The sequence below is a fragment of the Peromyscus maniculatus genome, chromosome 2, assembly GCF_049852395.1.
Source record: "Peromyscus maniculatus bairdii isolate BWxNUB_F1_BW_parent chromosome 2, HU_Pman_BW_mat_3.1, whole genome shotgun sequence".
NCBI classification, from domain to species: domain Eukaryota; kingdom Metazoa; phylum Chordata; class Mammalia; order Rodentia; family Cricetidae; genus Peromyscus; species Peromyscus maniculatus.
Genome location: NC_134853.1, coordinates 151,377,774 through 151,391,142, shown reverse-complemented (window position 1 = coordinate 151,391,142; position 13,369 = coordinate 151,377,774). Strand labels below are relative to the sequence as shown.

General features: G+C 46.5%; 1 protein-coding gene and 1 pseudogene across 4 annotated transcripts in view; one reads left to right on the top strand and one right to left on the bottom strand.

Annotated features, from left to right (window-relative positions):
• The window catches only part of Fam76a (family with sequence similarity 76 member A), a 25,535-nt gene extending 12,166 nt beyond the window's left edge, over positions 1–13,369 (top strand). The window contains exons 6-10 of one of the 4 annotated variants that reach the window (XM_076565323.1): positions 898–984; positions 1,669–1,797; positions 7,214–7,349; positions 9,942–10,043; positions 11,222–13,369. In XM_076565323.1, coding sequence (XP_076421438.1) covers positions 898–984; positions 1,669–1,797; positions 7,214–7,349; positions 9,942–10,043; positions 11,222–11,308 — 541 coding nt within the window. In that variant the 3' untranslated portion in view covers positions 11,309–13,369. Of the gene's footprint in view, positions 1–897; positions 985–1,668; positions 1,798–7,186; positions 7,350–9,941; positions 10,044–11,221 lie in introns of all 4 variants that reach the window. The other 3 variants (XM_076565322.1, XM_006975607.4, XM_006975608.4) reach the window with 3 other exon arrangements.
• Positions 3,287–3,385, bottom strand: LOC121827726 (U6 spliceosomal RNA; annotated as a pseudogene).

Sequence of the window (13,369 nt, the reverse complement as noted above, 5' to 3'; positions counted from 1 at the left end):
AGCGCTTCCCATCGGGGCTGCTCTTTTAGTGCAAGTATAGGTAAGCTAAGAAATGTTACAGAAACTTCATCTCGGCCTGGAGGTGGTGGTGCACTCCTGTAACACCAGCACTCTGGAGGTGGAAGCAGAAGGGTCAGGAGATCAAGGCCAGCCACGGCTACATAGGGAGTTCTAGGCCAACCTGAGCTACATGAAACCCTGTCTCATCCTCACATACCCCAACTTCTCCCACCCTCACCCCCACTACACACATGTAGAGAACCACCCTGAGGCACTGAGGCATTGAGCCCCTTGCGTGTGGCATTGGGACATCGTCCGAAGGAAGGGATTTCATGGCAGGGGCAGGCTCCGGGCTTTGGTGTTAGAGCCAGCTGTGAGTGACGGTACTACATCTAAACCTAGTTCTTCTGTGGGACTGCGGTCCAGCGTGCATTCACAGAGATGTCATGAGAAAGGCTAGGAGTTCAGGCGTGCCTGCTTGGCTTTTGTTACAGCTTTCCTGCTGACTCTCCTTGGGTAAGTCAGGTACTGACTTGTCGGGGGATGACTTGTCGGTCCTTCCTAGCGCTATGAGATGGAAGATGCATGGGGGATAGGAAATGGAAGAGACTTTCTAAACCAGAAAAGACATTTCTTACAGTTTGATCAGTTCTGTTTTCATAACTATTAATCAGTCAGGAAGTAAGTAATTAAGATCAAAATGGTTTTTGACCCTGTAGAAACTGGCTACCCATGCATCCAAGCATCCAAACCTATAAAGTACCTTGGAAGATTTTACAAATCAAAAATAATAAGCCGTTGCCCAGAACATTGTTGGCCCACTTGACAGACTTTCCTTGGAGTGTTTTATTAATCTTTGATTTCTAATGTGTCTCTCTCTCTTTTTGCCATCAAAAGCCAGAAAACACTTTCTACATCTTCAATTCAAAATGAAATCCCAAAGAAAAAATCCAAGTTTGAGTCAATCACAACTAACGGAGACAGGTGAGCCAGTTGGAGTATGAGTGCTCACGCACTTGAAATGCATACATAGTTCTTGACTACACTTGAGGTTACCTCAGAGCTAGCCAGGGTCCTGAGTGGACCTGTTACGGGTGCTACGCTAGTCACTTGATAGTTACGGATAAGCGCTACTGATAGCTGTTATCAGGTGAATATAAGAACTTAGTGGGCAATGCTGGCCTTGCCTGTAGTCCCAAAACTTGGGAAGTTAGTCAGAAGGGTGGCCAGGCCACAGAAACAAGATAGTGTGATGGCATACTCTTTTAATCCCAGCACTTGGGAGGCAGAGGCAGAGGCATATAGATCTCTGTGAGTTCAAGGCCAGCCAGGGCTACATAGTGAAACCCAGTTCAAAAACAAAAAATACATATTTAGAACTAGTAACTGGATTAACTGTAGTTATTCTTCAGTCCACTAAGGAAGTCTAAGAAGTGAGGAGATGAATGTTTTTCTGTGTGTTCTGGGCCTGTAGCCTCCAGGGGGAGTTGATTTAGAGAGAGCAGGGGCAGGGTGAAGGTAGGGCTGCATGTCTGCCCGGATATTCCCACTTCTTTGGAGTCTTCCAGGACATGCTGGGACAGACGAGAAGGAGATGGAGTTCAGTGGTTTGTTTCATTTGGGCCTGCCTAAATGCATATTTTCATTGCTCCTCTCCTCTCCTCTCAACGATGCTTCCTCTCATGAGCTGCTTTGTCCTAATACCCAGAGCCCGGCTGCGTTGGTGCAGTGGGCTGCCTCTCAACAGAGTCTTGGAGCCATCCATTTTCCTGTTCCTCCAGGCCCAGGCATCCTGAAGTGAGATCACCTGACCCTTCCCCAAAGTCCTTGGACTCTTCTCCATTCTGAGAACATTCGCAGCCCTCCCTCCCAGCCAGCGTGGCTGTGGGAGCCACCAGCCAGGGCCGTATCAGGGCCGCCTGTTGCTTTACCTCCCAGAATGCAAATCGTCTGTGGAGTCTCCTCTTCCTGCTGCATTTTTATTTATTTGATATCAGATCCTACCAGGGCAGTGTCTGTCAACACTAGTTTAATTGGTTTTCATCTTCTTGAACCTTCTGGAAATGCTTAAGTTTTTCAGGTTGTATGTGGAAAGAACCATGCAGACCAACTTTCTGGTCTCTTCGCCCATTCCTTTGAGCAGCCAGTTGGGCTGTTGTGAAGAAAACAGATGTGTCCATCACCTTTGCGTGATTCTGTAAAAACTGCTTCAAGGAAGGCATTTTTTTGAAAGTCCTAGAAAGCAGACCACTAAAGCCCAGCCCTGTACTTTCAGATCCACCATTCCCATCCGCTTCCTTATCCCCAGGCCGTGCTGATGGTCCCCGGAAGCTCCTTCAGAGCTGCATCTCTGCCGGCCCAGTCTCTAGCAGCTTTACCTTGGCCAGCTTGCTTGTCTTGAGGTTTCGCTGCTAGTCTACTGTCTGTTGCCTGAGATGTGCCAAGCTAAAACCTAGGTTGGCCCTGCAGATTGTTGACTCACATCCGGCCACAAGTAAGGATGGTTTTGTTCAGTGGGATGCTAGTCTTTCCTTAGGTACATGGTCTTTTATTATGTCCTCCAGAGAAGACATTAAAAGATCATTTTTCCCATACTGTTTTTGTGTGTATGTGATATTGGGGATTGAACCTAGGGCTTCCTATTAGGAAAGTGTTCTACCACTAGGCTGTATCCCTAGCCTCATACTAATTTTAGAAAGTTGTTGTTTTTGTTTTATTTGTGCAGGGAGGGGAGGGTTAGAGATAGTCTCACTGTAATTTTGGTTCTCCTGGAACTTGGTAGTAGTCCAGGCTGATCTCAGACTTGAGGTAGTCCTCTTACCCCAGCCCACTGATTACAGGATGTGCCACCATGTTTATCTGATAGTTTGAAAATGTAGGTAATTTTTTCTGCTGCCACAGAAATGTTCATCCATGAACACATTTCTTTTAAATGTCCCTGCATTATTAGTGCTCTTAATAATTTAGTCAACTTATTTGCATTTCTTTTAAATATTCATAACACAACATAAGTTGCATTTTGTTATCCTTTTTACTTTTTTGTGGTTTTTTTCCTGCTCTTTTTCTTTGCTTTGAATAAAGCATTCTGAAGCTAGGCTGGTGTCACCCGCCTGTCATCCCAGCACTTAGGAGGTGAGGCAGGAGAATCAAGAGTTCAAGGTTATCATCAACTACATAGGGACTCAAATAAGGCTGGAATGCATGAGACACTGCTTCAAAAAACAGTAACAAAAGAGGCATTTCTATAATTTTTATCCTCCTTTTTAATATTCAAACTATTTTATTTATACATATGAAATGCTTCAGGAATTTGCATGTCATCTTTACACAGGGCCCTGCTGATCTTTGTATTGTTCCAGTTTTAGTATATGTGCTGCCCAAGCAAGACTTCATATAGTGTGTATGAGTGTGTGTGTGTGTGTGTGTGTGTGTGAGAGAGAGAGAGAGAGTGAGTGAGTGAGTGAGTGAATGGGGAAGTGTAGAGAGGGTTTCGTGTATCCCAGGCTGGCCTCAATCTCTGTGTAGTGGAGGATGACCTTGAGCTTCTGAGTACCCCATCTCCCTCCTGAGTCCTGGAATTACAAGCAGGGACCACTCTTCCAGGTTTCTGTATTACTAGGGATCTGGCCCAGGGCCTTGTACATGCAGGGCAAGTACTGTGGACTAAGGTGCATCTCTAGCCCTGAAGTATGAATGTACTTACATGCTCAGGGCTGGAGCAGCCGGGGAGTCACTGGTGAGTGCTTCCTTAGCACAAGGCCCTTAGTTTCTATCTCCAACACTATTTTTTTGTTTTTGTTTTTTGAAACAGGGTTTCTCTGTGTAGTTTTAGTGCCTGTCCTGGAACTCACTTGTAGACCAGGCTGGTCTCGAACTCACAGAGATCCACCTGGCTCTGCCTCCTGAGTGCTGGGATTAAAGGCATGTACCACCGCTGCCTGGCAACACTAACTTTTTAAAATTTATGCTTTTACTCTTTAAATTTTATTCCTTATGTCTTCTGTATGTTGCCTCATGACAGTTGTATGTTGATCTTTTACTGCCATAATCTTATTTAATATTGAGGCACATTCTCTCTCTCTCTCTCATTTGAGACAGGGTCTCCCTATGTAGACCTGGCTGGCCTGGAACTTTCTATTAAATTGATAAGAATATTACTGCTATACTTAGCCTTTGCCAACAGACTAAGAAGCAGTCCTGGAACTTTCTGTGCAGACCCAGGCTGGTTTGGAACCCAGGGATCTGCCTGCATCTACCTCTGCCTCCCGAGCGATAGGATTAATGGAGTGCACCGCCATGCCCCGCCTACCCTCCTATTCATTGTCCCCCAGCTTTTCACGCTGTAGAACACATTATCTTAGCTTTCTCTGATGTTTTATACCTAGAAGGTGGCTTAGTCTATTTGTTTTTCAGTTGTCTACGAAGTCACAGCCCCCGCCCAATGTTTTCTAATTCCCTAGTTAAAATTGTGACCAGAACTTTCTGATTTGAGGAATAGGAGTTAGACAGTGTTTCTTCCTTGAGAAACTATGCCGGTCACTCTTCAGTCATACTGCTAAGTGCTCCGTAGGCAGTCCAGAATCCAATTTAGCAACGGGTGGCAGCCAGGCACCTACAGTTTGTCATTTCCAAAGGACTTTTTAAATTTCATTTTATTCTCTGCCTTTGAGCCTGCAGCCTTGGGCTTCCTTGTGGCCTTTGAAGATGGCCTCTGGGCAGTGTGCTCGTTACTGCAGCCCTGTTTTGCTTCAACTCAGGAAAAGAGTTGTTTGTCTTGAGGGTGGGCCTTGAATCTCCGATCTCCCTGCCTCAGCCTGCCTCAGCCTCTTAGCAGAGACCCTGTTCTTATGCTAGAAGCTTTCAGAAAAGGCAGGAAATGTCTTGGAGCAGCACTAAGTTCCCTGTGTGTGGAGGTATTGGAGAGACTAGCTTTCTGCCTTGGTAACTAGTCCTTGCTTTCTCTTCTAGTGTTGAGTGAGCTCCTGGCTTCAGAGGGATCAGGCCCATGCAGGATACACTGGGCTGGTTTTGCCAAGAGTTGATTGGTGTAAGATTAATTTCTATGGCTGGTGCTTCAGCTCAGTGGTAAAGCGTTCTAGTCTCATGCAGGAGGCCCCAGCTTCAATCCCCAGCACTGCCAACAGCAGCAAGAGAGAGAGAGTCTCCTGAGAAGCAGGCAGAGAAGAGCGTTTGGAGCTTTGGAGACAGTGGAGAGTTACACCACCCCCACCCCCACCCCCCACCCCCACCACACACACACACACACACACACACACACACACACACACCCGTCAGCCAGTACTATGCCCTTACTTGCTATAGTTAGGAGTTTAAATACTCTGTTGGGTTGAGGGAAGACATGTTTTGGTGGGTATTGAAACAGATACAAGGGAACTTCTAGATCTGAACTTGGAGAAGACTGATGGACCCTTATCCTGAACACCTGTTGTCTTAGTTTGCATTGACTCTTGCTCACCCCGAACTTGCACTTGGGGACATTCATCAGTTAGGAGAACATCAGTCCAGTCTTCCTCCAGTGCTCTGTTCCAGATGCTGCATGTGGATGGGCTCCAGCCCAGCCATAGGAGTATCTGACTTGGTAACCATGAGGGAGCGTGTGCAGTCGGAAGGCTGGTTGAGTGTCTTCCAACACTGCTTATTAGCTGCCATATAAGATTCCGGAAGGAGTCCTGTTGTTGCTCTGTTGACAGAGGATTGAGATCAGTATCCAGAGTTGTGTATTGCTTTAAAGATTGTGGAGAAAAGTAAACTTTTGGGAACTCCCTAAAAACAGACCGGAAGTGACCTTCTGGCAGTGGTTCCTGGTTTGTTCTGAGGCATCTCGGAAAACTTTGGATCCTCACCCAGAAAACCTCCTGTTGTAGACGCAGAAAAGATTTTGCATGTAATCTCAAGGCCTTACAGATTTCCTGAAATGGGAGAAATGAGGAGGGTCTGCTAAAAGGACATGAGCGTCACCAGTACTTTGACAAAGTGGAGAGTCGTGAAAAGCATGTGATGTGACTGGAGTTTGTCCCCTTTGTCCCTTCCTCCACTAAGCATCCCAAATTCTTTTTGTTTTTTTTTTTTTTTTTTTGGGTTTTTCGAGACAGGGTTTCTCTGTGTAGCTTTGCGCCTTTCATGGGACTCACTTGGTAGCCCAGGCTGGCCTCGAACTCACAGAGATCCGCCTGGCTCTGCCTCCCGAGTGCTGGGATTAAAGGCGTGCGCCACCACCGCCCGGCCAAAACCTCTTCTTTTTTTTTTTTTTTTTTTTTTTTTGGTTTTTCGAGACAAGGTTTCTCTGTGTAGCTTTGCGCCTTTCCTGGAACTCGCTTTGGAGACCAGGCTGGCCTCGAACTCACAGAGATCCGCCTGGCTCTGCCTCCCGAGTGCTGGGATTAAAGGCGTGCGCCACCACCGCCCGGCTCCAAATTCTTTTTGTTGTTGTTTGAGACAAGTCTCATACCGGAGCTCAGGCTGTCCTGAAATTCACTATAGCCTAGGTGGGCCCCAGACTCAGAAGTCCTCATGCCTCAGCCTGCTGAATATTAAGATTCTAGGCTGCCTTTGCAGCACAGAAGCTAGTCTTCCTGTACACCCCATCTTTTTAGGGGAGACTGCGTGCTTCAAGGTGGGAGCTACAGTTTCTTTTCTTTTTTTGAGACAGGGTTTCTCCCTATAACAGTCATGGCTGTCCTAGAACTCACTTTGTAGACCAGGCTGGCCTCAAATTCACAGAGATCTGCCCACCCCTGCCTCCCAATTGCTGGGATTAAAGCTGTGCACCACCACCAGCCAGGTGGTGTCTCAGTTTCTTAGGAGCTGAACCTCATCACAGGACTTTAGGGCTGAGCGTGCGCTCATAATAGATAGTCTATCGAGGATTCTAGGACAGTTCTCTAATCACAAATGTGGCTGGAGATCTTCAATGAGCCTGCGGTAATAAGCTTGGCTTTTGGGATCTCATGTTAATTTTGGTCCCACATATGACAGGTTGTGGGGTTGGTTTGGGGTTGGCATCATTTTCTGATGACCACCTTTCCTGTACTTAGTTCAAGTCCAGCAGACACTGGTGAGTCTGATGTGGACAGAGTAATGAACCTGACGGCAGGAATTCAGATAGTCACCGAAGCCCCGACGGCCCCCATCAGGTGACCTGGAGTACAGCCTGAAGTAGAGTTAGGAAATGTCTCTCTCCACTTCTACCCAGCTTTTCCCCAGACCTGGCTCTGGACTCCCCTGGCACCGACCACTTTGTCATCATTGCCCAGCTGAAGGAGGAGGTGGCCACTCTGAAGAAGATGCTGCATCAGAAGGACCAGATGATCTTAGAGAAAGAGAAGAAGGTAGGGTTTCATGACCGCCTTTCGGGCCAGGTTTACAGAGGGAAGGAAGACCATGGGACGGGGAATGATGCTCCCCTCTGTTAGCTACTTAGCACTGGTGCTCTGCAAGGGAGCCTGTGGTCAGCGTGGGACTCCCTGAGAAGAGTGTGTGTCTGCCAGGTCGGCTCATGGGGTGGCATTGTGTTGGTCCGTCCACCTCAGCCTAGGGGTTCAGAACGCTGATTTTTCTCAGCATTGCCAAGGAGTTCCCACTTCTCAGACAGGACATCAGTTATGAACCCAACAGACACAGTGTATAAAAGCCACGGGGAAGGCTGAGGGTGTAGCTCGGCTTCAGAGTGCTTGTCTAGTATGCACCAGGCAGTCCAGCAGGGAGCATATAACAATATACTCTGTGTGTGTGTGTGTGTGTGTGTGTGTGTGTGTGTGTGGGTGTGTGTGTGTGTGTGTGTGTGTGTGGGTGTGGTGAGGAAGGGGCCGGTTACTGGGGACTAAACCCAGGGTCTTGTGTGTGCTAGGAAATTCTGTGCTACTGAGCTACATTCCTAGTTAACACACTACTATACAGGACTATACAGAGAAAGAAACCCTGTCTCCAAAACAAACAAAACCATCTAATAGTATGAACTGTAATGTAAATATTTTTGGAGACAGAGGTTTGCCCAAGGGGTCTCAGCCCACAGGTTGAGAATGCTGATTTATACCCTCTGAACCACCTCCTTGACCCTTGTCCCGATTTTTTGAGAGAGGCTTGCTGTAGAGTCCTCGCTTTCTGGAACTTGCTAGCAGACCAGACTGTCCTTGAACTTGTGGCAGTTCTGCCTTTGCTTCTCAAGTGCTGGTTTTATAGATGCATGCTAGGATTGTGTATAGCCCAGGCTGGCCTTGAATTCATGTGTGGCTCAGGATGACTTTGAACTTCTGATCTTCTGTCTCCCTGGTTCTGAGATTACAGGTGTGCATCACCATGCCTGGTTTAAATTTTGTAGAAGTTCTTGTGTTTGTTTTCATGCATTTTGGGGGGAGTCCTAGAGATGGAAACCAAGGCCTTGTGCGGGTTAGGCAAGCACTTAACCATTCACATCAGCCCCCAGTCCCTGGATTTTTTCCATTCTTCTGTGTGAGTGACAGATGACAGACTCACATGTCTTGGACCAGATGAACACGGCACAGGCAGACTTCTGCACAGTAGGGGCCAGAAGAGCGCTTGCTTCCTCCTCGCAGAACTCAAGTCTTGAAAAGAGCAAACCAACTAAACTTAGTCCTGTAGCTTCCAAGACGACAGTCACACTGCCCAGTTAGGGTATTGTCTCTGCTGTGTCGTGGCCGCCCATCCTTAGCCCCATCTGCTGCTGTGAAGTCGTCAGCCGTTGGTAACAGCCCTTGGTGGCCTGTCTTTGTGCCTGTGTCTGGACTCTTCCGCTTCCCTGCCTGTTGCTGGTCTGTCTCGACTCAGCTCACCAGTCACTGTCTGTTAGCCGCCCTCCTCTGAACCTGCAGTCAGTAGATAGGAGTCTGCAGTTGGATCAGCACCACGTTAACACTGCTGGTCCTCGTGGCATACTTAACCTTTTAGACCTCAGGCTATTATAAATATAGGACAAAGTGTGAGTTAATTTTTAAAAACAGTAGGGCCAGTGAGGTGGCCACCAAACCCAATGACCTGAGTTTGATCCCCAGGATCTCCATGGTAGAAAGAGAGAGCGGACTCTTGGAGTTCTCCTCTGACCTCCACATGCACACTGTGGCGCACACACACACTCACGTGTAAGTGGATAAGCAAATGTAACTCACAAATGTTTTTAATAAACCAAACACTAGATGCAGTGAGCTGGCTGGGTCGGTAAAGTGCTGCCTTGGAAAGCCTGACACCCTGATTGGCTCCTGGAACCCACTGTTGAGGAAAGGGGAGAAGCAGCTCCCCAGGGCTGCCCTCTGACCTCCAGGGACACATGTCATACACAAATAATAATAGAGTTAAAAGTTAAATAAAGTAATAAGTGAAGATTGAATGGGTAATAAACAGTGTTTTTGGAATTGAGAGCAATGATCACTTGCAATTCTTCTCTAGCTTGTAAACGAGCATTCAAAGGGTTTTCAGAGCTATCAAATCTTCAAGGAAGTAGTAGTTTAAGTCAAGTTTTTTGTTGTTGTTTGGGTGTGTATTTGAGACAATCTCACTATATAGCCTAGGCTGGCCTTGAACTCAAGGTAGCCCTCCTGCCTTGGCCTCTTGAGTGCTTAGGTTATACTTATGTACCACCATTGTGGCCAACCAGAACGGTTTCCTCAGATTTGGAGGGAGGTATTGAGCAGCTGTAACTGCAGCCACTGGGGAGCCTGAGGCAGGAGAATTCTTGACCTTGGGACTTGGAAGATGGAGGGGAGAGGGGCAGAAAGGGAGAAGGGTAGTGAGCTCCAGGTTTGTGAATCTTCAGAAAAGCCTCAAGGAAAAAGGATGCTGTGTGGCTTTGATGGCTGTGTGGCTATGCAGGAGAGCCCTGGGTCCCAGGAAATTGGAAGACTGTAGATCTCCAATACCAAACATTGACTATTATGAAGGAGTTGAAGTCACTGATTCTTTTCCTTCAGATTACAGAGCTGAAGGCTGATTTTCAGTATCAGGAGTCTCAAACTCGGGCCAAAATGAACCAAATGGAGAAAACCCACAAAGAAGTCACAGAGCAGTTGCAGGTGAGTGAGTGGTGACCCGCTGTGCTCATGATTGTGTTTGGTAACCATCCCTTAGATTTTTTTCTCTGTTTACAGAGTACAGAAACCCCCTTCAGACGTCTTTCATTGTTTCATTTGAGTGTGTTTTCATCTTTTTCTCCCAAGAACTGGAATTAACAAATGTGCTCTTTTATTTCTTTAATTCACCAGATGTGAGTCCAGATGTCTGAATTATAGATGTACTTATTCTGCTCATTAAGGCTCCCTGGTTGGTCTGTGTTGCACACGTCATCTTCTGTAACAGTGGTCCCGAGAGACCAGGCTCACCAGTGCGCTTCACTGTTTTACTCAAGCAGGTGTCACGCCCCAGAACTTCCTGTTATTCTCCTCCCTGGACCAGTGCCTGCCCCTCGGTGTCCCCTCCTTTACGTCTGCAGACCGCTGCTCTCACATTGTTGTTATTATTATTATTACCCACTAAACTCACTCTGCACAGAGACCATCTACTAACCATCTTTTTTTTTAAAGAGTGAAGGAATTTATTAGGGGATAAAGACTCATTACATCATGGGAGATTTATCATAGGGTCCTGGAAAGCCGAGTTATAGTCCCAAGCTGTTCTTAATATTGCCACGCTCTTCTTCCATCTCAGCATCCAAACCCAAGAGGGAGCAGAGAGGAACTGCCTACCTGTAGCTCAGGTCTTTTTTTTTTCTTCTTCACTTTTTTTTCCCTTTTATTTATTTATTTTTCTATTATCAGCTTGATACAGTACAAATTCTTATCCTAATAGTGAAATGTTTCACTGAGGCTTGCCCAGTAATTGAGTAAAACCAAAACTTATTCTAAGCCACAGTCATCCTAGGGTCCCCCCTGCTATGTAGCCTCCCTGGATCTGTGGGTTGCAGTCTGATTGTCCTTTGCTTTATATCTAGAATCCACTTATGAGTGAGTACATACCATGTTTTGAACCATCTTTTTTGTTGTTGTTGTTTTGTTTTTCGAGACAGGGTTTCTCTGTGTAGCTTTGCGCTTTTCCTGGGACTCACTTGGTAGCCCAGGCTGGCCTCGAACTCACAGAGATCCGCCTGGCTCTGCCTCCCGAGTGCTGGGATTAAAGGCATGCGTCACCACCGCCCGGCTTTGAACCATCTTTTGAAGGCTGTTCTTGCACTGACTTTTTATTTTTATTATTTTAGGCCAAAAACCGAGAGCTTCTCAAACAGGCAGCTGCTTTGTCCAAGAGCAAGAAGTCCGAGAAGTCAGGCACCATTACGTCTCCGTGAGGACCACAAGAAGGCTCCCAGAGACAACAGCCGGTGCTCCTGGTCAGGGTTGGCCACCTGGCTGTTCTCTGGGAATTGTGCTTTCTTACAAAATCTCTATTTTCTTACCATTACCCTTTGTGCGAATGTAGTGGGCTGAATGGACACACCTGGTTTGTGCCGTGTTACGACTGCATGCTGAGCATTTGGGGCTTCAGGCCCCCTCCTCCTCCCCTCCCTCCTCCTCTCCCTCCTCCGCTCCCCTGTACTCCTCCCTCCCTCTATTTTAGTACTCGGTGTTTTCCATAGTGGTCACTGCTCAGTGTTCTGTGCAGAGTTTCTGTCCACCGGCACACCTGCCATCCCCACGCCAAGTAGTCTGTCACCCACTGTGCATCACTGCCGCCCTCTGAACCTTGAGAACTGCCACCTTGAGACTTCGTGCGCTGAGAGAGGCTTTCTCTCGCCAATAAACTTTTTGCTTCAGGGTATACTCTTGGGTTTTTCCAGGTATATTATGTATGATCTTTGTACTATGTATAGACAGAGTTTTATTTATTTTTCAAAAAGGAAACCTTTTCTTGATAAAGGAATGATGGTAGGCTGGCTAGTTCTTGTAAAAGCAATGCCTCTTCAAAAAAAAAGAAAAAAAAATCCAAACCTGTTTGCTAGCTTTTAGTAAAAGAATCCAATCATTTTTTTCTCGTTACCTTAGAGTCTTAAGGCTAAGGTAAATGCTGGAGGTGTAAGTGTGGAGCTAAGTGCCTTTGGAGGACTCTGTGGAAGAGCATTTGCGGAGATGCTTAGGGTGCAGAGACTTGACCAGTCTGTCTTTCAGTAAGGGCAGAAAGAACGGTTGTCCAGGTTGTACTGGACGCTTCCCTTCCCCCTCCCTCTTCTTTCACATAATGTTAAATTCCCACACTGCCACTTCTTTTTTAAAAACATCCGCTCGTGTCAGCTGTCACGCCAGGCTGTCAACAGAGCACGGTTTTTTTGTTTTTGTTTTTTTTAACATGAGCAGATCAAGTGGGATGAGATTTGAACTCTTGTGTGTTTCCCGGGGTTGGCATGGACTGCTTAGGCATGGGCTGTGTGATGGGGAGGAGTCTCACTGAACTTCCTCCCTCTGTCCACCCCATCCTGTGAGCTCCCTGTTCTGACTGAGAATGTCTAGAGAGCAAGGATTCCTGGCAGCAGCGGGGTCTCCCCCAGTGTGCCCTTCGCCCATCGTGACCCAGTAGGCAGGTGGGAAGGGAGAGGTTCGGATGTGGAGCCTCACTCTTGGATTTTTGTGAAAGAAACTAGAAATGGGTTGTATGTGCCCTGACCCAGAACAGACCTTGGGATCAGTGCAGGTGCTGCTGGCGTTAGAGCAGATCATGGAGACAGGTGACATTTATACCACAGTCCACCAGCGTCAGAGCAGTCACGGTCACTTGTCCACAGTGCTCTCTAGTGTGCGGTGGCATTCTCAGACAAATGGACAGAGGTACGGCCATGAGGGCTCTTTCTGACAGGAGGCTCGAAGGACATGTTCATAAAGTACTGTGGTAGGGAACGCAGCTTTCCCTTCTAAGCAGGGAAAACTGCCTTGCTGAATCGTTTTGTAACTTTTTGAATGAGAAACTTTTAGGTAAAGATAAATTACCATACGATATATTTCAGGTCATTTGTGTTGGCTGTGGGAAAAAGTTGGTAGAAAAAGAATTACAGTCCTGGTCTCTTAAACAAAAGGTAAAACTGAGAACTCGTGCGTGGGAAATGAGACAGTACACAGACGCTCATTTAGTTTTATACTAAATCTTTTTTTAAGGTCTTAGCATTTAATATTCAGCAAACCTATACATTTTCTAAACTACCATGAGCTCCTGAACGGTAAAGAGGAAACCTCAGTCTTGAAATGTTGATTTTTTTAAAAAAATCATGACAGCATTTTACCATGAAATTGAGTAACTTTTGGTAACACCTTCTGTTTCTTTGTATGTTTGTAATAATGGACATTTTAAAACATAGGAATGTTTTGGTTTGTACAGACTTTGACAGATGTGTGTTAATAAAATTCATATTGACTCAGATGAC